Genomic DNA, 23,002 nt, shown 5'->3' with positions numbered 1-23,002 from the left:
AACCAACCTCTGCCGGCTTCAAATTCTTCTTCTACAACTTCTTCCCACCTCCTCTCAGCCTTCACAGAACTGGAGAGAGTCAGGGCCTTGCTCTGGATTAGGCTTTGGCTTAAGGGAATGTTGTGGCTGGTTCAGTCTTCTAACCAGACCACTCAAACTCTCTCCATATCAGCAATAAGGCTGATTTCACTTATCATTCATATGTTCACTGGGTTAGCACTTTAAATTTCCTTCAAGAACTTTTGCCTTGCATTCACAACTTGGCTAACAGTTTGCTGCAAGGGGCCTAGTTTTCAGCATATTTCAGCTTTTAATCTGCCTTCTTCACTAAACTTAATCATTTCCAGCTTTTGATTTAAACCATAAGACATATTGGGGTTCTTGAGTGGCTCGGTTGGTTAAGCATCCGACTCTTGATTTCGGCTCAGGCCATGATCTCAGGGTCATGAAATCGAGCCCTAAATCGGGCTCCGTGCTGGCTGTTGAGCCTGTTTAAGTCTCTCTCTCCCTCTCCCTCTGCCCTTCTACCTCCCTGCCCCCGCCCTCTTTCAAAAAAAAAAAAAAATTAGGGGTACCTGGGTCGCTCAGTCAGTTAAGCATCTGCCTTCAGCTCAGGTCATGATCCCAGGGTCCTGGGACTGGAGCCCCACATAGGGCTCTCTGCTCAGCAGGGTTTCTGCTTCCCCCTCTGCCCCTTCCCCCGGCTCGTGCTCTCTCTCTCTCTCTCTCTCTCTCACTATCTCTCTCTCAAATAAAATCTTTCAAAAAAAAAATTTGAAGTATGAGACATGCAACTCTTCCCTTCACTTGAACACTTGGAGGCAATTGCAGGGATACTAATTAACCTAATTTCAAGACTGCTGTATCTCAGGCAATAGGGAGGCCCAAGGAGAGGGAGAGAGACAGGGGAATGGCTTGTTGGTGGAGGAGTGAGAGCACACAACATTTATAAATTAAGTTTGCCATCTTATATGTGCGCAGCTTGTGCTGCCCCAAAACAATTACAATGGTAACATCAAAAATCACTCATCACAGGTCACCATGACGAATGTTCTAATAACAAAAAAGTTTAAAATACTGCAAGAATTATCTAAATGTGACCTAGAGACACAAAGTGAGCAAATGCTGTTGGAAAAACGGCACTGATAGACTTGTTCGATGCAGGGTTGCCACAAACTTTCATTTTTTAAAAAGTGTGATATCTGCAAAGTGCAATAAAGCAAAGCACAATAAAACAAGGTATGCCTGTTCAATGCAAAAAGGAAATATATGCTAGGTTGTGTTAACAGCAGGCACTGAAGAAGAAAAGATTAGTGCACTTGAAAACAACACAAAAGTATCTAAAATGAAGAGGACAGAAAAAATATTTGAAGAGGTAATGGCCAAAAAATTTCCAAAATTGCTGAAGACTATTAATTCATAGATTCAAGTTCAAAACACAAAGAAGGAGGGGGAAACTGCATTAATGAACATCATAATCAAATTGCTAAAAATCAATAATAAAGAAAAAATGTTCAAAGCAGCCAAAGACTTTACTTTCAACCAAGATGGAGTCTCAGGAACAACAGCTTTCAAGACATAGGATATCAGGCAATAAAGGACGATGAAAGAAATCATAGGTAAGCCCTATGACTGCCCCAGCAAACTGCCTGGGAAGTTTCCAGGCCACAAGAAAAAAGAATCTGGACAGAGCCTAGGAAAAATCCAGAGCTGAGTACACAAAGCAGAGAATATAGGGAGGTCAAGACAAGAATTCACAGGACAGAGTACCAGACAGGAAAGAGCTACACAGAAAGAGACCCATGTAGATCTGTATGCAGTCACACTGGAGAAATCCCCCTATGTACTGATGTGCTTAAGTGTATGAGGGAATTATCCAAGGCCAGGAAAAGAACCACCCAAAGGATAGAAGAAGCTTCCACAGAGCCAAGAAGTTCCCACAGGGCCAAGAATGGTGCCTGTTTCCAGTATTCAGACTGAGAAACCTCATGATTCACCAGGCAAATGGGAGACAATTTACCATGTATCTCTGAGTGAGGAGAGGCACTGACAGCTGGTCATTTGGAATATATACTACAAACACAAGGATGGTTACACATGAGGAAATATCAAAAGGCAATATTAGTAGAAAAATCACCTTTTCAAAAATCTCCACAGATGCTTAAAAAACATTTCATAAAATTGAATAACCATGTTTGATAATAATAAATAAGAACAGATGGAGGGGTGCCCGGGTGGTTCAGTCAGTTAAGTGTCTGCCCTTGGCTCAGGTCATGGTCCCGGGGTCCTGGGATTGAGCCCCACATCAGGATCCCTCTCCTTCTCCCCCCCCCACTCTCCCCCTTCATGCTCACTTTCTCACATTCTCTCAAATAATCAATAAAATCTCTTTTTAAAAAAAAAAAGGGTAATAAAAAAGAACAGATGGAAACTTCCTTAACATGCTATTTGCAGATCAGTCCAAAAGCCAGTATTATGCTTAGTAATGAAATCATCCCCACTGAGTCAGAAACAAGACAAAGATACATATTGTCATGATTTAATACCATATTGTATTTTCTAGCCTATACATTTACAAACGAAAAATAAATTGGAGATAAAATAATTAGAAAGCTATAATTAAAAGTATTCCTATTTTCAGGAGTTATAGGTACTCCCTGGAAAACCCCAGAGATTAAAAGGAAAAAAAAAAACTACAGCAACTTAAAAAATTGGCAAGATTTTTATAAAGAAAATCTTATAGAATGACAAAAGAAACTGAAACAAATGGAAAGACATATTTGTGTTATCAACATCTTAAAGATGTCAGTAGGCCCTAATTTAATTTACAAATTTGATGCCATAAAAATTCCAATTGCTTCTTTTTCCAACCAGAATTAAATTGATCCTAATGGGAAATCATATGGGAAAATAAACAAACAAACAAATAGAAAAACTCTGTAAAACAGCAATAAGAGGGAGGGTGAGCATACCAAATATTAAAACATACTCATGTTATAAAAACCTGAAAAGAGACTGGAAGATAAGACAAATTAAGACATAAAATCCAGAAATAAACTCAAATACATATGAGTATGTGTAACTCACACTTCATACCACAATGAAATCTAAATGAATCGAAGGTATAAATGTGAAATGAAATAATATTCTAGAAAAAAAATGGGAAAATTCATTTTTTTCCCATGGAAAAACTTAAAGCCTTGAATAAGAAATACCTTTTTAATTATGACTCAAAAATCCATAAGTCATAAAAGAAAAAAAATAAATTCAGCTAAATAAAAATATAATACTGTGTATGTGGTAAAAAATATATATATATAATTAAAATTAAAATGACAAACTGGTAAAAATATATTTGCAATTTATATCAGAAACAAAGGACTAGCTCCCCTAACATATAAAGAGCACCTGTAAATTAAAGACACAATATTTTTAATATGCAAAAGAAACAGCTTACATTAAAAAAATACAAATGGTTTTTAAATGTATGTAAAAAACTTAACTACACTCTTAATAAGGGAATGCAAATTAAAATCATACTGAAATATTATTTTTTACCTATAAAATCGGCAAAGATCAAAAACAATACATCACATACTGTGACGGCAAGGATGTGGGAAAACAGCCAAAATTACCCATTTCTGGTTTGCTAATAAGATGATAAAACCTCTACAGCAGCAATTTGACAGTATTTATCAAAAGGTTCAAAGCTCTGACCAACAGCTTAATTGCTTGAAATGTATCCTGCAGATACACACATATGTATGGACAACAGCATGTATATAATATACCTAAATGTAAACAGTTCAAGACTAATTAAGTATGAAAGACAATGTGACATAAAACAATCTGTAAAGTATGTTTATCTGAAGGGAAAAAAATCAAGGTGCAAAACTGTATCAAGTATGCTACCACCTAGGGGCGCCTGAGTGGCACAGCGGTTAAGCATCTGCCTTCGGGTCAGGGCGTGATCCCGGCGTTGTAGGATCCAGCCCCACATCAGGTTCCTCCGGTATGAGTCTGCTTCTTCCTCTCCCACTCCCCCTGCTGTGTTCCCTCTCTCACTAGCTGTCTCTATCTCTGTCAAATAAATAAATAAAATCTTTAAAAAAAAAAAGTACGCTACCACCTAAACAAAAACGGAGAAGGGGAATATATGTACATATTGTATTTCATATATGAACACCACCACCACTAGACAAATACACTGAGAGGAGAAAGCAGGTTGACTGAGGGATACGGATTAGAGAAAGACCTACTATATATTATTTGTACATTTTGAACTTTACCAAATGAATGCATTACCTATCTAAAAATAAAGTTAATATTAAATAAATTAAATAAAATGCAGATCTGATCATGTCATCTGCTTTCAACAGCTTCCCAACACCCGTAATTCTAAATGTCGTAAGACAGTCTTGTAAAATCTCACATGATCTGTGGCTTCTTATTCCCCCAGTTTCACCTCCAACCATTCTCTCCACATTCCACAGCCCAGCTATCCTGAACCTTTTTCAGCTCTTTAAACAAGCTTTATTACATCTTGCTTTTAAACTTTAGCAAAATGCTATTCTCAAAGCCTAGAATATCCTTCATCACCCTCTTCATGACTAATGCCTACTACAAAGACTCAAACAAAATCAGTGCCTCCATAAAGCTTTCCTTGATACCCCATTCTCCAGTGTAAGTTGGACGCGCACTTTATGCACTCTTGTACCCTAGAATTGTCCTATGATAGTGCGTTTTATGATATATAGTTGACTTTAATCATCCGTGTCCCTCAAGAGCCTAAGTGCTGAAACAGAAGCATTGTGTTTATCCGTACTTATACTGAAGTCCCAGGGATAACACTTTCTGCTGTACAGTTGGCACTTAATGAATATCTGTAAGTAAAGTGAATTAAAGTACTTAATGAGTGAATAAATGTATAAACAAGTGAATTAGATAAGAAGAAAGGGAGGGGCACAGATAGATTCATTCAGTAAAAAATAAAAAAATAAAAAAAATAACCATTGTAGATTCTATGTGGGATGATGAGAAAGTTCTGGAGATGGATGCATGGTGATTATGGCACAATATTGTGAATGTACTTAATGCCACTGAATTATACACCTAAAAATGGTAAAACAGCAAATTTTATTACGTATATTTTCCCACAAAAAAGAGAAAAAAATCCTAGGTTCCACCATCAAATTAACTCAACATGTCCAAGACCGCGTTTACTACCATCCCTCCTAAGCCAAATTCCAGCCCCAATTTTCCCATTTCAATCAAAGGGGTTCCTTAGAGAGTTAAAGCTTAAAATACTTGGATACCCTCTGCTTCCTCTTATTTCGTTACTAGGTCCCTTTATTGTTATGTTCTAAAAATACTTCCTTCACATCGTTCATGCTTTCTTCTGCGACTATCTTAATAAGTTGTTTTACCTATGGACAAGAGACTTTAAAACTTATCAAATTTCTAAACTTAACCAATATAGTATAAGTTTACTTGTGTTAAATAGTAAAATAGAAGTATATAAAATTTTAATAAAAACTGGTTTGAACTGTTTATTACTATAAAAGTAAAAATAAATCACTCTATTAAATTCTTAACTTAGATCAAAATAATTGCTTAATTTTTAAGAACATCCTTATTCATATTGTTCATTTATACTACTTCACATTAATCTTCCAATGTCATTAAAGAACATTTTACACCTTACCTTTGTATGATATTCCATAGCATCCAATTCACCTTGATTGAAAACACATCTTTTACGCTTCTAAAGAGTAAATTACAGGGAGAAAATTATGTTGCCATCTATCACAATATTGGTATTTTGAAATACATTAGTATTTCTTTTTTTATCACATTTTCCATAGTATCTCAGTCTTTAAAAGGTTAATTGACTAGTAAAGTCAAAATCAGTGAAAAGTGTATGGACTAAGGAAATAAGCTTTCCCAAATAAAAAATTACTATTTATTATTATTATTATTATTATTATTATTACTACAAGCATAATGAGTGATAAAAGGTCACCTAAGCCTTATCTGCTACTAATAAGAACTAGTACCAATGATAAAATGTATCACAGACATCCATGGAAACACAAGAAAACTATGACGCTGTATAAAGTTACTAGCGTCATCTATCAGTTGATATATATCCTACAATTCTCAACTTCATTTCTGAGGAGAGGAACTATTCATATACTATCATTAAAAAAAAAATCCAGTACACTTTCAATAGTTCTTTATGACTGATCTGAGGGCTAGGTACAAATCGGATATACTAACACTGTTCTGTACCTAACAATTCCATAGAAAAGAACATGTGGGACGGTGCAAAATAGAGCAGAGACTTTGTACCTCTTATTGCTGAAACACCAGTGCTTACATGGTAGTTTACTCCCAGCAGGCTAACAATAAATGTTTGCTGGCTGAATAAATAAATGGACTGAAGATTTAGCCAACTGTACAATTTGCTCTAGCATATCAGAATTAAGGTAAGTTTTGTCAAGATAATTCATTACATACATTCATCTATATTTTTCCATATTAAAATAAGAAATTTACCCAACATAACAGTGGAAACATTAAAAGATGCCCATACTCAGTAAACTGTAAAGGCTTGTTATTATTTCTTTGAATTAGTAATAGTAGTGATAAATAATTTATATACTATTTTACTGAAATCTCAGACATTATATGTTTTCTTTCCTATGCCCAACACACAGCACAGGATCAATAAATATTTGTCCAAAGAAAAAAACAGAAGAAATTACAAGACTATTAAAAGTTCTACTTCAGGAAACTAGAACAATGTAATAAATTATCCCTATTACTTTCCTTATTCTAATTCTCAACATGCTTTCTTATTTAGTATCTTTCTTCATGGATCTCAATTATAAGATCCGTGAGGGTACCAACAGTGTTTTTCTTGTTTCATTCCTGTGTGTACAACAGCACATGGAAATATCTCAAACATTTGTGGGCAAGTAATAAAGTTATTCCTATCTCTATCAAAGAAAACGTTAATATAATCTATCTGAAATGGGCTTTGTTTAATCACCTCTGAACTCTTCAGAAACATAAAAAGTATTAAAGTATAATTAATTTGATCCTGTATAGCATTCTTGAAACTTCACCAAAAGACTGCACCAGTGTACATACAAATACATATGCTTTAAAAACATACACAATTTTCTATAGTAGCTTCTTACTTTTATTATTAAAAACTTAATGAAATAACACCCTTCTTGCAAACTTCATTATATGAGTTTATCCCCAATGGACAGGTCTCTAAGGATCTCCCAAAATCCATGAACTGCTTTAGGATTTTGCAGACAAAGCAGCACGTTGTTGAACAAAAACAGTTGTAAAAACATGCAATAAATACAAATGACCAAGCAGAAAGGATTTTTTTTGTTATTGTTATTTAGTTTTGTTTTATTTACAGAGCATTCACTTTTGAGCAAACTTTGCTTACTTTTGAATTATGCAAATTTGGTAGAAAGTTAGGTAAGAGTTAAAAATTACATTGGCTATAACTAAAGCCTTCCTACGCTTTATTGTTTTTTAGACTTAGTAAATTACAAGATATTTAAGATACTGGAATAATAAACTTCTGCATGTTCTTTAGAAAAATAAAAATGTATTTAAAAACTTTCTACCTTCCCAATAATAGAAATGCGGCTTTCTTCTTTAACACCATCCACTGGATCTTCCTTTTCCTTCCTTTGTCGGCATTCTTTGTGAACAGCTGGAGTTATATAAGGTTTGGTGACATTAAATAGCTCAGATCGAAAAACATATTTCTGTATGAAGATTTCACAGTTTCCTCTGTTTTCATTATCTGGCTTAGTGGTAGAGTCAAAAGCAATAAATGTAGCAGAGGTTCCCAAAGAGATCAAAGAATCCATTTGAAGAGCATCAACGTGGACAGATGAAGTAGGCTCATTTTTACTGCAACAAGGCTCATGTTGGTGAAGTTGATAGTTTATGTTGTTAATAAAAGAAAGATGATCTAGTAACCATCCTGGTGACAGCTGGTGCACCACAGACATTCTCTTCTCTTAAAAAAAGAAAGAAAGAAAGAAAGGAAGAAAGAAAAAAAAAACCTCTGGAAATGAGGGTCTAGATGTAAAACCCAACTTTCCAGATTAACTTCTTAAATGTCCTGCATTTCAATAAAAATATATTTCACATACACGGGTATATTTCAAGTGTAAGTACATAAACTTAACATATACACAAAAGAGAATTTGACATTCATGATATGTTAAGGAAAATGTAATGTTTTAATATAAACTTTTAATTACAATGTTAATAATTCAAAATTTTCAGTCAATTTAGCAAAAGAGAATTAAAACATGATCTTATTTCTGGAATCCCAATTGAATTCTCCTATCTTCCTTGGCCCTCCGCACAAACTCCTGTTCGGTCCTGGAATCTAGCCACTAGGGCCACATACTCCAAGTCAAAAGTCATTCAATTCTTAAAGGTGGAGAGTGTCCTGCCAAAGCAATTTACATTTACATTTACATTACATTACATTACAATTTACATTTACACTACATCCTGCCAAAGCATTTACATTACCTATGTAAATTCACCCTTTTTAATGAGATAAACCCAGAGAGGTCACAGAATTTCAAGAGGAGTTGTTAGCATATCAGCCCTTGTTTTTTCAAAGCACATTTGCCATAAGTCAGCCCATTAATACTGCCCAGTAACACTGCTGTACTTAACCACTGCTACCAAGGGAGTGCAAAAAGCATAAAATGAAAGACTGGTCTAGGCAGAGCACAGTGCAATTTTCACAGATTTCAGAAGTACCAAACCCTAACAAAACTGGAAGGTTATTGGTTCTGAGCAGTCCTCCTTTGACAGCTATGTTTTTCAAAACTTACCTTTTTACAAAAAAAGAGGGAAGGGGATAAAATTCTGGCTTTGCCTACTAAATCTAGTATAATGGAGAACTTACGAGGGGGACAGAATAAGATATACATAAGTGGTTAGCGCACAGTTAGTAATTGTAGCACTTAGATCCAAACTTCCAACTCCATGTAGTGTTAGCAGTATGACCATGGACAAGTTAATCTCAGAGTCTCAAATTCATCATTTTCTATGACATCTCAGAAGGCAGTTTAGAGAATTAAATGAGATAATCTACATGAAGTGCTTTGCGGTGCCTGACACGTAGCAACCGTTCAAACAAATGCTATTAGTGATGGTAACCCTGGTACTGGCCCTCCCTTCACAGTCACCACTTGTAGTGAGGAGGTAATGTAATTGCTAGTGAGCGCTAGAAATTTAGTCAATAAGACTGAAACTCAAAAAAGGTGACGTACCCAAAATTACAATTCTAGTTAACCGCAAAACTGCTCCAAGAATTAGTATCAGGACTTTGGCTCAAAGTTTTTCTCCCACCCCCATCTCTCTCCAGGTACATGTCTCTGAGTTCAAATTCAGGGAAGCAGGGAAGTCCTATTTCGGCAAAGTATTGTGCTTAAACTCTCTCTCCCTCTCTGCCTCTCCCCTCCCCCCCCCACCTCTCCCCTTCACACCCAAACCCACCCCCCACCGCCTTGGGTTCCTCCTAGCTTCACTAGGGCTACCACTAGAGGACCGTGAAACCTTAACAAGCAAATTGCGAACCCGAACCCTAGCGGCCGTCACACCGGCTCCATCCTCGAAGCCGGCTACACCCACCCTCAGCAGTCACTATCTCCTACCTCACTGCTTCCCCTGTCAGTAAAACTGCACGACGTCTCCCAGACATGCATCATGAAAGAAGCAACCCTCTAAACAGCGGTCATGAAAGACGCCACTTTCAAGGCAAAGGAAAGAAATTTCTCTTTTTCTAAGAGCCAACGGGCGCGGCCATATTGCTGTACGGAAAAAGCGTTACCAGGACGATTTGAACAGTTCTGTCCGCTACTCAGAGACAAACAGCGCCCGTGTCTTCAGCGCTAACTTTAGAAATCGTACCAGACTTTGTAGGGCACACTTGCACTTACCAGAGATGTCAGTGTGCTGAGTGAGGCGGCGGGACGCCCCCAATACGCAGAATTCCTGCGACGGCGAGCGGCGCGTATGAGTTGCGTACGTGCTCGACGAACGTGATGACGTAGACACCAGCGGAGATTTTTAAAATTCGAACTGCGCCGGCGGGTGGAGGGAGGAGTTGGGTGTTTTGGCGGCTGCTTTCCTGCCCGGTAAGTAGTTGCACAGGTTACAGAAATTCGGTCCCTGGGTTGGGTCACGAAACTGGAAGAAAGGTAACTAATGACTTTGAGTTAATTTTGTGCCGGCAGAACTGTTCTGAAGGGAGAAAGCAATCGCGCCAACACCTTAGATTTAGAGGCCCTGAAGGACAACGTTTTAGTGTCTACTATTGTGAGAGGCCCCTGGGCAGACTCTGCGAGGCGCCGGTTTTCCGGAGTCCGATAAATTTCTACTGACAGTGACTTCCAAGGGAGAAGAGGAGGACCTGGGGGCACACTAGTGGGGAGCAGAGAGTCTGGAGGGAGGAAACGGGAAGAATTGATGGGAGCAGGGAGAGGAGGGAGGAAATGAACTGTTTGAGGTGTTGGGTTTGAGTTACTACTGTAACGTCCTAGTGGGCGTGTAGGGAAGTCTTAATCTTAAGTTACATTATAAGTGGAGATTTGGAGTGCACATATAGGTGAGTAGGAAAGTTGAATGGGTAGCAGAAATGTATAAAGAAGTAAAAGAAAGAGGTGGCCCAACCAAGATGGAAAGAGTGTAATCAGTATAAAAGACAAAGGAGAGCCGAGGAAAGTGACAGGATAACCACAAATGTCCACTTCGCTGGAAACCAAGACAGGACCTGGGAAATCTAGGTGAATATGCCACAGAGATGAGATAAGATCAAAGGTTTGTCAGTCATGAGTATTCTAGGAGGCAGCTGTTTCAGTAGATAATGAAGGAAATGAAATGTTAATTTTCTGAGAAATAAGCAGCCTGTAGACAATTTTGTGAACCAGATAATTGATCCTTGTTGGAAGGGGATTGAAGTAAGAGGGGCACTAATTGAATATAAATGGGAAACAGTGGGTTAAGGCCAGAGCAAGAGAGATGGATGTTAGAAAAAGAAAACAGAATAGCTGTATTCTCTAAAACCAAAGCGAAGGAAACTTCTTGAGGTAATTCTTGTCAGATAGTCTTTGACTTTCCCAATGAAAAGGTGCAGCCAACAGCAGTATGGTGATCTGTGTTAGGTTTCAGGGCTTTAACTACCATAGATATGTGAAGGCAGGAATTATACCTTATTTATCATTGTGTCATTTCAATTGCCTTGCACATTCAGGTGTACATGTAGGCAGTTAGTAAATACTCATGTGTGAATATTTTTAAATGAAGTTAAATACACATTCCCTGCAATTGAGGACTTCACCTTATATGAACAAGAGGGCCCAGGAAAAGATTATCTTGAAGAAGCAATGGGACTTGGCCGCTTTGTGTTTGAGGATGAAGATAACAGTTTGTGCTTAATGTGGCGTCTGAATCTGGAAAGATTTTTTAATACTGAATTCATGAATGCAGGCAGTAAGCATGAAGCGCAGTTCGGTTTCCACCGGTGGTGCTGGCCGCCTCTCCATGCAGGATTTAAGGTCTCAGGATTTCAATAAACAAGGCCTCCATACCCCCCAAACGTAAGTACCTCTTGCCTTACCGTCTTGGGCAAAGAAATCTGTAAGGATAATCAATACAAAAATGTACTATGAGTGATGTTCAAATGAAACTTGTTTGTTCACAGTGGTACCTAATTTGGGTTAATGAAGACTAAAAATGGCATGTTATTAGGTGTGTTTTATCTAATTTGTTCCGTAAATTTCCAAAGCTACATCCTTTGCCCAGCAACCCCTAAAAAGGACTGTTAATTCCCTCTCAGCAGTCTTTCCTATTTTCCTCTTTTATTCTAGACCTGCTTATTTGAGCAGGCTTATTGCTAGAACTTTGGATTTACTGAAGTATATCCAACTGACAAAATTATCAGTTATTACTTATTTGCTCAATGATAAGCTGCAGTTTAGAAGAGCCTACAGAACCACTTCTCCAAACTGTTTTCTCAGTATTCACTGGAAAAGGGTATATAATTATACTATCATAAACTAGTTTTTCTCTATAAGTGAGTTTATTCTCTCATTAAGAGAGAGCTGTTTGTAAGCCACTGAGGGCTATTATCAATCCTCTGATACCAAGGTACAAGTTACTAGATGACTATACTTAAATTACTTAGGTTTACATTGTATAAGCCTCAGCTACTTTTAGAAATTTGAATTATTTGTATCTTTAACGTCTGAAAACAAAAATTTTTTGTATTGTTACACATTACATACACTAAAAGATTTATGCCTTGAATTCTATTGAAAACTAAAAGGCTGCCATTGGCAATGTTTTGGGATTATTATTTACATAATGTATGTTCTTAGGTGTAGCTGCATTCTCATAGAGTAGGCCTTAAAAGAAAAATGTTAAGTGTAGCTATCATCCTATGATTGAAGATACCTATTTTTAATTTTTTTTCTTTAAGGTTATCCATAAATGTACGTACATTAAAATGATTGAAATGAGAGTGTAGATATGGTTTTTTCTGCTTTCTTAACATTTCAGCATTATTACTTGTGCATGTTGTTAGCCATTTGTAACAGCTATGATTGCTACTAAAAATTTTCATAATTCTGAATTATGTTTATAGGTATCGGGAAAGAGGTGCTAATTCCTACATATTTCCAAAAATTTCTTAAACTAATATTTTTTATAATTATTTTTTTAAAATTTGTTATTTTCATTTTGTTAAAGCAAAGAGAAACCAGCCTTTGGAAAGTTGAATATAAACAAACCCACATCTGAAAGAAAAGCCTCTGTGTTTGGTAAAAGGTAATGACATTTTTTATTAGTTTTAATGAAGGGATTCTTAAAAAAATTGGATGGCATGATCCCTTACAAAAGAAAGTTACAAGCTAGCTTTCTTCCATCTTAAGTGGGGAAATGGTTATATCTGTCCTAGATAGTGCTAAGAGATATATCGGCGCATTCAGGCCACTATTTCATGTTATAAGTGAATAGTTGATTGAAAATTCTATACCAAGCTTTCAGATAGTACGGAATCATAGCATTATAAAATTAGAAGGTGGGGGCGCCTGGGTGGCTCAGTCATTAAGCGTTTGCCTTCGGCTCAGGGCGTGATCCCAGTGTTCTGGGATTGAGCCCCATATCGGGCTCCCTGCTCCGCTGAGAGCCTGCTTCTTCCTCTCCCACTCCCCCTCCTGCTGTTCCCTTTCTCGCTGGCTGTCTCTCTCTCTCTGTCAAATAAATAAATAAAATCTTAAAAAAATAATCAAATAAAATTAAAATTAAATAAAATTAGAAGGCCATCATCTAGTTCAACATTTTAGTCCCAGGCTTTTTTATACTTTCAGATTTTAAGATTCCAAAGAGCTTTTATTTTGTGGGCTGTATTTATGGATATTAACCGTATTAGAAATTAAAACTGAAAATTTTTAATTATGTATTTATTTAACGTAAAATTATAATAACCCCTTACATGTTAATAAAAATAACATACTTTTAAAAGAATTATTTTTCCAAAAACAAAACTATTTCAGTAAGAAAAGTGATATTATTTTACATTTTTGAAAATCTCTTTAATGTCTGACTAAATAGTAGATATCTTCTCATTACAACTTCCACATTCAGTCTGTTAAAATATCACACATCATGTAGCCAAATGCTGAAAAACTCCAGTGTACACTCATAAGAAAATGAGAATGAAAGGGGCAAATAACATCTTAGTTTTTCAGTATGGAAATAGCTTTGCCTTCTCAGATCCCCAAGATCACACTTTGAGAACCACTGTGTAGCATAGATAGTGGTTGCCTGTGCTGAAGGTGGGGCAAGGATTGACTGTTAAGGAGTAAAACACTTTTGCAATGAAAATGTTCAATATCTTCATATCTTCATTGTGGCAGAGATTACACAGGATCCACATTGTCAAACTTCATCATACTGTACACTTTTAAACAGTTATATTTTACTCTAAGCAAATTACACCTCAATAAAATTGATTTATTTTTTAAGGAAAGATTGAAAAAATAATCTGTTCTTTTAACTCACCAAAACAAAATATAACTGTTCTAAGGCAAACCTGTTCATTGTTTTGAAAATATTCAGAGATGAAACGTTTGTTACCTTATGAAAAGTCTTTGCCTTGAAACCAAATTAAGCTCTTTCTGGTATTCATTCCTGTTGGTGAAAAATCTTAAGGCATTTTTCTAATGTAACTTTTCGCCCAGTGATGAACCTCAGAGATGATGATAATTATTATAAAATATAACATTTGCTGAGCATTTTTATAAGCCAGACGTTGTTTTAAGTGCTTTATCTGTATTAACTCTTTTAACCAATCCTCAGAACTGCCCTATGAATAGATACTGTTATTGTATCCATTTTATAGAAAAGGAAATTGAAGCATAGAGAGGTTAAGTAATTTACCCAAGGTCATACAACTAGCAACAGAGACAAATTTGAAATCACAGACTGGTTCTAGACCCTGTGCTCTTAAGCTATAAATTGAATGATGCAGTATTTTGATTGGTTAGGGAATTCTCTTATAATTTAAAAAGATATCTAATAGTGCAGTTTTGTGTAGAATGAGAGCTGAGTCTATACATGTACTCCTTTCAGGTAAAAAAACACACACACACACACTAAAGATTAAGTAATAGCAGTATGTAGAAAAGTGGTTCTCAGATTAGCAAATTCTCAGGGGAAAAAATCGCTGATCCAGGCTGTGGATTGAGAGGGCCCAAGCTAAAGAACTTTTAGAGCGTTGGCAGGGGAGAAGTTGAAAGCAGTAAGCAAACTTGCAGGGAGAAATAGAGCTCTGATGAACAGTTAAGATATTACAGCAGTGTTCATTGCAACTCAGTTTTGTAGCATCTGTTCAATAAGGAAAATTATTATTCTAAGGATATTTAATAAACTACAGTTGTTAGCTAAATCAGGCCGCAAAGTTAAGCAAAAGAAACCATTTTAAAAATATAAACAAATTAAGTTTTGTTTTGCAGGGGAAGGGCTTAGAATGGAGCACATATGTTGGATCCATTAATGACTAAGGAGTTGCACCATTTTAATTTATGGTAAATAACAATCAGATACACAATATTGCATGACACAAAAATGTTCAAGAGAAAAAGCATACACGACCTATTTTAACGTCTCAAAAGCAATTTTCCCACAAGAAATAATGGCAAATGAATGGGTTAGGAGTGAAGGAGCAATCATGGAAGGCTAAATAGGATGGCGAAGGACTTGGCTTACTGAATAGACTTGGAGAATGGTTGTACAGAAGATCTAGTGGACTCAAAATGCACATTCTTAGGTGATAGTGTATGTGTTAGGAATGCAAAGCACCACAGTGCATTTTTCTTCCCACCTCATTTTATACTTACCATTATTTACTCTTTTTCTCTGCTTTGAATAAGAGAAAAGAATTGAACTTTAATGTTTGTTACTGTTAGTAAGATATAAAGTCACCTTGAAATAATTTAGGCTTGACCACAGACTGAAATAGTTTTGACCGACTGTTTTTATTTCCAGAACTAGTGGACATGGATCCCGGAATAGTCAATTTGGTATATTTTCCAGTTCTGAAAAAATCAAGGACCCACGACCACTTAATGACAAAGCATTCATTCAGCAGTGTATTCGACAACTCTGTGAGGTATTTTATATTCTCTCAAGTATTTTCCAGTAGTTGTTCTATTATAAAATGTTTGATGTTTCATAAAAATTATTGTAGTTTCTTACAGAAAATGGTTACGCATATAGCGTATCCATGAAATCTCTACAAGCTCCTTCTGTTAAAGATTTCCTAAAGATCTTCACTTTTCTTTATGGCTTCCTCTGCCCTTCGTATGAACTTCCAGACACAAAGTTTGAAGAAGAGGTTCCAAGAATCTTTAAAGATCTTGGGTTTGTATGTTATATTTCTTATTAGCCTAGAGAGATTGTTGGAACACAGAGAAGATCACACTCAATTGATTTGTAAAGATTCTGAGTTAGAGAAATAATATATTTTAAGATGGTCATGGTGGGCAGTATATCTTACAATAAATTTAGAAGGCAAGAGAAACGACTGTTTGGAGGTTATTACTGAACTATAGAAGATAATTCATAGGCCTTCCAAATATTGAGTGACGAGGAATAGATAGGATGGGGTGGATACCACAGATTTTATAGAAGATAACAGGCTTGGATGCCTGGAGAAAATGGGGTGGGATGAAGTCAAGAATGGCTGTGTAGAGTAAACATGGGGAGGAATGAATTTGAGGATGAAGAGTATACACATGTGGGTTATTTGGAGTACATTGAATTTGAGGGAACAAACAGTCTTTTAGGAGAGAAGTCCAACATAAATCAAGTTCTGCAGTGCTAGGGATATATGTATAAAATAATCTGCAGAGAAGAAATTTAAAAATACACAAAATCATTTCCAGAGTAAGATGATCAAGGACAAAATCTCAATAAATATCTTACTTCTAAACAAGTCAAGGCTGTTGGTATATATATGGAATTTTCTAATGTAACTTCTTGCCTACTTTAGGCTATTTTCACAAAATTAACATTGTTGCCTTCTATTTTTTTTCCTAATTTTTCATAGGTATCCTTTTGCATTATCCAAAAGCTCCATGTATACAGTGGGGGCCCCTCATACATGGCCACACATTGTGGCAGCCTTGGTTTGGCTAATAGACTGCATCAAGGTATTTGATTTTTCATTTTAAAATGTATAAGTAGGAAAGATTTTTTTCCTCAAGATAGTGTTATTTCTCTCTCAGTCTGTCTTTTTTTTTTTAATAATTTTTATTTTGTTATATTAGTCACCATACAATACATCCCCAGTTTTTGATGCAATGTTCCATGATTTTATTTGCGTATAACACCCAGTGCACCATGCAATATGTGCCCTCCTTAATACCCATCACCAGCCTATCCCCGTCCCCCACCCCCCTCCCCTCTGAAGCCCTCAGTTTGTTTCCCAGAGTCCACAGTCTCTCCTGGTTCATTCCCCCTTCTGTTTACCCCCCCTTCATTCTTCCCTTCCTTCTCCTACCGATCTTCCTATTTCTTATGTTCCATAAATGAGTGAAACTATATGATAATTGTCTTTCTCTGCTTGACTTATTTCACTTAGCCTAATCTCCTCCAGTCCCGTCCATGTTGCTGCAAATGTTGGGTAATCGTTCTTTCTGATGGCTGAGTAATATTCCATTTTATATATGGACCACATCTGCTTAATCCAGTCATCTGTTGAAGGGCATCCCGGCTCCTTCCACAATTTAGCTATTCTGGACAATGCCGCTGTGAACATTGGGGTGCATGTGGCCCTTCTCTTCACTACGTCTGTATCTTTGGGGTAAATACCCAGTAGTGCAATTGCTGGATCATAGGGTGGCTCAATTTTTAACTTTTTAAGGGACCTCCACACTGTTTTCCAAAGTGGCTGTCCCAACTTGCATTCCACCAACAGTGTAAGAGGGATCCCCTTTTTCCACATCCTCTCCAAAATTTGTTGTTTCTTGCCTTGTCAATTTTTGCCATTCTCACTGGTGTCAGGTGGTATCTCAAGGTGGTTTTGATTTGAATTTCCCTGATGGCTAATGACATTGAATATTTTTTCATGTGTCTGTTAGCCATTTGTATGTCTTCATTGGAAAAGTGTCTGTTCATATCTTCTGCCCATATTTTGATTTGATTGTTTGTTTCACGTGTATTGAGTTTGAGAGGTTCTTTGTAGATCTTGGATACACGTCTTTTTTCTGTAGTGTCATTTGCAAATGTCTTCTCCCATTCCGTGGGCTGCCTCTTAGTTTTTTTGACTGTTCCCTTGGCTGTGCTTTTTATCTTGATGAAGTCCCACAAGTTCATTTTATCTTTTGTTTCTCTTGCCTTTGGAGATGTGTCATGAAAAAGGTTGCTTTGGCCGATGTCGTATAGGTTGCAGCCTATGTTTTCCTCTGTGATTTTGATGGATTCCTGTCCCACATCGAGGTCTTTCATCCACCTGGAGTTCGTTTTTGTGTATGGTGTGAGAGAGTGGTCAAGTTTCATTCTTTTGCATAGAGCTGTCCAATTTTCCCAGCACCATTTATTGAAGAGACTGTCTTTTTTCCACTGGTTGTTTTTTCCTGCTTTGTCAAAGATTAGTTGCCCAAAGAGCCAAGGGTCCATTTCTGGGTTCTCTATTCTGTTCCATTGGTCTATGTGTCTGTTTTTGTGCCAGTACCATGCTGTCTTTGTGATCACAGCTTTGTAGTATAGCTTGAAATCTGGCAACGTGATGACCCCAGCTTTGTTTTTCCTTTTCAGCAATTCCTTGGCGATTTGGGACCTTTTCTGGTTCCACACAAATTTAAGGGCTGTTTGTTCCAGTTCTTTGAAAAATGTCATTGGTATTTTGATTGGGATGGCATTGAAAGTGTAGATTGCTCTGGGTAGCATAGACATTTTAACTATGTTTAGTCTTCTGATCCATGAGCATGGAATATTTTTCCATCTTTTTGTGTCTTCTTCAATGCCTTTCAAGAGTGATTTGTAGTTTCTAGAATATAGATCCTTTACCTCTCTGATTAAGTTAATTCCGAGAGAACGTATGATTTTTGGTGCTATTGTAAATGAAATGGATTCCCTAATTTCTCTTTCTTCAGTCTCATTGTTCGTGTATAGAAATGCAGCTGATTTCTGAGCATTGATTTTGTATCCCGCCACATTACTGAATTGCTCTATAACTTCTAGTAGTTTGGAGGTGGAGTCTTTTGGATTTTCCATATAGAGTATCATGTCATCTGCGAAGAGAGGCAGTTTGACTTCTTCTTTGCCGATTTGGATACCTTTTATCCCTTTTTGTTGCCTGATGGCTGTTGCAAGGACTTCTAGTACTATGTTGAATAATAGTGGTGAGAGTGGGCATCCTTGTCGTGTTCTTGATCTTAAGGGAAAGGCTTTCAGCTTTTTGCCTTTGAGAATGATATTTACTGTAGGCTTTTCATTCAGTCTGTCTTTTGCTAGCTATCTCAAAGTCTGCATCACTTTTCATTTTTCAAAGCACATTTGATTTTAAGTTCTTCACACTATTAACAAATGCTTCTAGAGGTGAGAGTAAGGAATTACCACATTGGCAAGGAAATTATTTGTTTTCATAAGGTTTTGAAGCTTTAAAAAAAAAAGGAATTCTTTCCCCCATTTATATACATAACATTACTTTGGGTTTTTTCCCTTTTTTAACTAAAATCCGTATTCATGCAAAAAATTTTTGGAAAATACAGAAATACACAGAAAGTGGTATACCCATAATCCCACAACTCAAAGACGACAATGTAAAACATTTCCTTGGGCTATAATTTTAAAGGTGCATTTTTGCTGCACAAATTATGTGGGTTTTTCTTTTAACTTTTGATATATATTGACAAATTTCCCTTCAGAAAACTTGTACCAGTTAAAAGCTCCTCAACAATGCATGAGCATATACATTTTCCCATGTCATCCATATCATCATTTTGAAATCTTTACCATTTGAAAGGTGAAAAAATAGCTTGTTAAATATATATATTATTAAAGCAATTGTCTTTTTGTATGGTTTGTCATTGATATTTCTTGTGGGCTTTTTTGTCCTATTTTATGTATATATTTTTTTTGCATCTGCTGTAAATTTTAACCTTTATAAATTAAACTTATATTTTAAGTTTATCAATATTTTAAGTGAATGAGTAAAAGCATTTTTTTCATATTTTCAATTTTTTCAACTTGAACATATTTCACACTTATTACAATTGCCTATTTGTGTCTTTTGCCATTTTTCTGTTTTCTTATTGATTTGTAGGAGCACCATTTTGAACATCAAAAACAGTCAATTTGGGGTAATTAGCTCGTATGGATATGGTACAAATATTTTTTCCCTTTTGATTTATGTGCTGTATTTTGACTGTTGAGAAATACAAATCTTTAGTCTAATTCAGTTTCTTCATTTTATAGTTTCTGAGTTTCCTGTCCTTAGTGCTGGAATCCTGTCTTCCTGACATTTTCTTGGCCATAGACAGTCCCTTAACAAAATATAGGCAGGCACTAGGTGGGTGAATTTTGACCCAGAAGATATCTCAGTACTGTCAGCACCACCATTATCAAGATAGGAGTAGAAATCCAATACCATAGTCCATTAATACAATTCACATTTTACTGAACTTTGTATATAACATGTGTGCTTTCAATTTGTTTCTCCTCAGTGATATCTATGGACATTGGATAACTACCTCTCTTTTCCCATCAGCAAATACGTCTGTTGTCAATAGAACACTTTACCCTTGTTTCACTAAGTAGCTTATGTCATTCATATGTGGTTAGGAGATAGCATTTCCACAGTGATGCAGAAGCTAATGGAGTACCTGCTTTGGCTTCTGCTGGGGAGGGACTCTTGAGATGCCTCCAAGTTTATTATATAGGTTGAAATTTCCTCCTTGCTGTCTTGGTTTCCTTGAGGTGGTAGAACTGAACACTATAAGAATCAATGAGAGATTGTAAGAATCAATGAGACACCATAGGTTTCTTGTTCTAATTATCTTTCCTACTTAAGAGAATCCTAGAAATTTAGCCAGACTTCGGCTGACCTCCTTTAGTCTCTGATGTTTAAAAAAAAAAAAAAATCCTCCACTTTTTCCCTAGTATTTTTATAACTTCTTTGTATTTATTGTTTCCTTCTTTCTGCTAACTTTGGATGTATTTTGGTCTTCTCTTTCTAGTTCCTTGAGGTGTAAAGTTAGGTTCTTTATTATGCATTTATAGCTAAAAACTTCCCTCTTTAAACTGCTTTTGCTACATCCTGTAAGTTTGGTATGTTGTTTCCATTTTCATTTGTCTCAAGATAATTTTCATTTCCCCTTTAATTTCTGCTTTGCTGCATTGGTTGTTCATGAGAGTAATATTTAACTGCCATGTTCCCATGACTTTTCCAGTTTTCTTTCTATTGTTGATTTCTAGTTTCATACCATTTTGGTTAGAGAAGATACTTGGTATAATTTCTTTTTGAATCATACTAAGACTTTGTCTTATGACTTATGATCTCTCCTAGAAAATATTCCTTGTACACATGAGAAAAATGTATATTTTGCTCTTGTTGGGTATGTTCTGTATATGTCTGTTGAGTCCATTTTGTCTGTAGTGTTGTTCAAGTTGCTGTTTATTTATTCTCTGTCTGGATGATCTTCCCCATTGTTAAGAGTGTGGTATTAAAATCTTCCAACTATTATTGTATTGCTGTTATTTCTTTTACTTCTATTAGTATTTGCTTTATATATTTAGATGCTTCCATGTTGGTTACATAAATATTTACAAATGTTTTATCTTCTTGATGGATTGACCCTTTTATCATTATGTAATGACTTTTGTTGTCTCTTCTACCATTTTTAGTTTAAAGTCTATTTTGTCTGGTATATCTTTTTCATCCCTTCACTCTCAGTCTGTGTCTCTAAAACTAAATAAAGTGAGTCTCTTATTTTTGGATCTTATTTTTGTCCATTCAGTCATTCTGTGTCTTTGGTTGCTAAATTTAATCCATTTACACTTAAAGTGATTATCCATAGGTAAGGGCTTATTGCCATTTTGTTCATAGTTTTCTGTTTTGTAGATCTATTGTTCTGTGTGGTCCTTATTCTATCTTCTTTTGGAATTTGATGATCTTTGGTATCAGCATACTTTGACTATCACTTTTTTATGTATCTACTTCATGTTTTTCCCTTGTGATTATCATGAGGCTTACATAAAATATCTTTAAAACTATAACATTCAGGGCGCCTGGGTAGTTCAGTTGGTTAAGCAGCTGACTCTCGATCTCAGCTCAGGTCTTGATCTCAGGGTCATGAGTTCAAGCCCCACATCAGGCTCCATGCTGGGTGTAGAGCCTAATTTAAGGGAAATAAAAACAGCTATAACATTCTATTTTAAACTGATAGTTTCAATAACATTCATAAACTTTACACTTTCACTTTTAGGTTATAGATGTTACAGTTTACATACTTTTTTATATCGTGTTTCCAATAATATGTTATTGCAGTTTTGGTTCTTTTTAATACATTTATTTTTTAACTATTAAGCTAGAGTCATAAGTGAATTACACACCACCATATTAGAAAAGCAGACTTTGGGGGGGCGCCTGGGTGGCACAGCGGTTAAGCGTCTGCCTTCGGCTCAGGGCGTGATCCCAGCGTTCCGGGATCGAGTCCCACATCCCGGGATCGAGTCCCACATCAGGCTCCTCCACTATGAGCCTGCTTCTTCTTCTCCCACTCCCCCTGCTTGTGTTCCCTCTCTCGCTGGCTGTCTCTATCTCTGTCTAATAAATAAATAAAATCTTTTAAAAAAAAAAAAAAAGCAGACTTTGTATGTTTATCGTTACCAATGAGTTTTACACTTCCTTCATATGTTTTTATAATGTTAATTAGCATCTTTTTGCTTCTACTCAAAGAATTCCCTGTAACTTTCCTTGTAAGGCAGGTCTTGTGGTGATGAACTCCCTCAGCTTTTATTTTGGAAAGTCTATATCTCTCCCTCATTTCTGGAGGGCAGTTTTGCCAGATACAGTATTTTGGGTTGACAGTTTTTTTCCTTTCAATATTTTGACTATGCCATCCCTTTCTTTCCTGGCCTAAAAAATTTCTATTCCACCAATAGTCTTATTGAGGTTTTCTTGTATGTAACTTCTTCCTTTTCTCTTGCTGCTTTCAAAATTCTTTGTCTTGATTTTTGACAATTTGATTATAATATGTGTCAACATAGCCCTGTTTGGGGTCCTGTGGGCTTCATGAATCTGGATGTCCATTTTTCTTATTATGTTTGGGAAGTTTTCATCTCTTACTGCTTTAAGTCTCATTGCTTTATGCTTTCTTTTTATACTTTTACACTTTATACTTTCATCTCTTATTGCTTTAAGCCTCTTATT

At 36.1% G+C, this 23,002-nt stretch overlaps 2 protein-coding genes across 6 annotated transcripts in view; one reads left to right on the top strand and one right to left on the bottom strand.

Moving 5' to 3' along the window:
* Positions 1 to 10,134, bottom strand: part of METTL4 (methyltransferase like 4) — a 44,212-nt gene extending 34,078 nt beyond the window's left edge. The window contains exons 1-3 of one of the 5 annotated variants that reach the window (XM_011233412.3): positions 10,005 to 10,134; positions 7,656 to 8,056; positions 5,705 to 5,764 (exon numbers count right to left, since the gene is read on the bottom strand). In XM_011233412.3, the coding sequence (XP_011231714.1) occupies positions 5,705 to 5,764; positions 7,656 to 8,048 (453 nt within the window). In that variant the 5' untranslated portion in view covers positions 8,049 to 8,056; positions 10,005 to 10,134. The other 4 variants (XM_034642469.1, XM_034642466.1, XM_034642467.1 and 1 more) reach the window with 4 other exon arrangements.
* The window catches only part of NDC80 (NDC80 kinetochore complex component), a 50,077-nt gene continuing 37,172 nt past the window's right edge, over positions 10,098 to 23,002 (top strand). The window contains exons 1-6 of the mRNA XM_011233410.3: positions 10,098 to 10,202; positions 11,554 to 11,663; positions 12,814 to 12,891; positions 15,613 to 15,736; positions 15,815 to 15,987; positions 16,676 to 16,778. Of these exons, the coding sequence (XP_011231712.2) occupies positions 11,563 to 11,663; positions 12,814 to 12,891; positions 15,613 to 15,736; positions 15,815 to 15,987; positions 16,676 to 16,778 (579 nt within the window). The 5' untranslated portion in view covers positions 10,098 to 10,202; positions 11,554 to 11,562. The remainder of the gene's footprint in view (positions 10,203 to 11,553; positions 11,664 to 12,813; positions 12,892 to 15,612; positions 15,737 to 15,814; positions 15,988 to 16,675; positions 16,779 to 23,002) is intronic.

Source organism: Ailuropoda melanoleuca, chromosome 14 (genome assembly GCF_002007445.2).
Source record: "Ailuropoda melanoleuca isolate Jingjing chromosome 14, ASM200744v2, whole genome shotgun sequence".
In the NCBI taxonomy this organism is placed as follows: domain Eukaryota; kingdom Metazoa; phylum Chordata; class Mammalia; order Carnivora; family Ursidae; genus Ailuropoda; species Ailuropoda melanoleuca.
The sequence above is the reverse complement of the archived record's forward strand: the minus strand, read 5'-3'. Positions and strand labels throughout refer to the sequence as shown.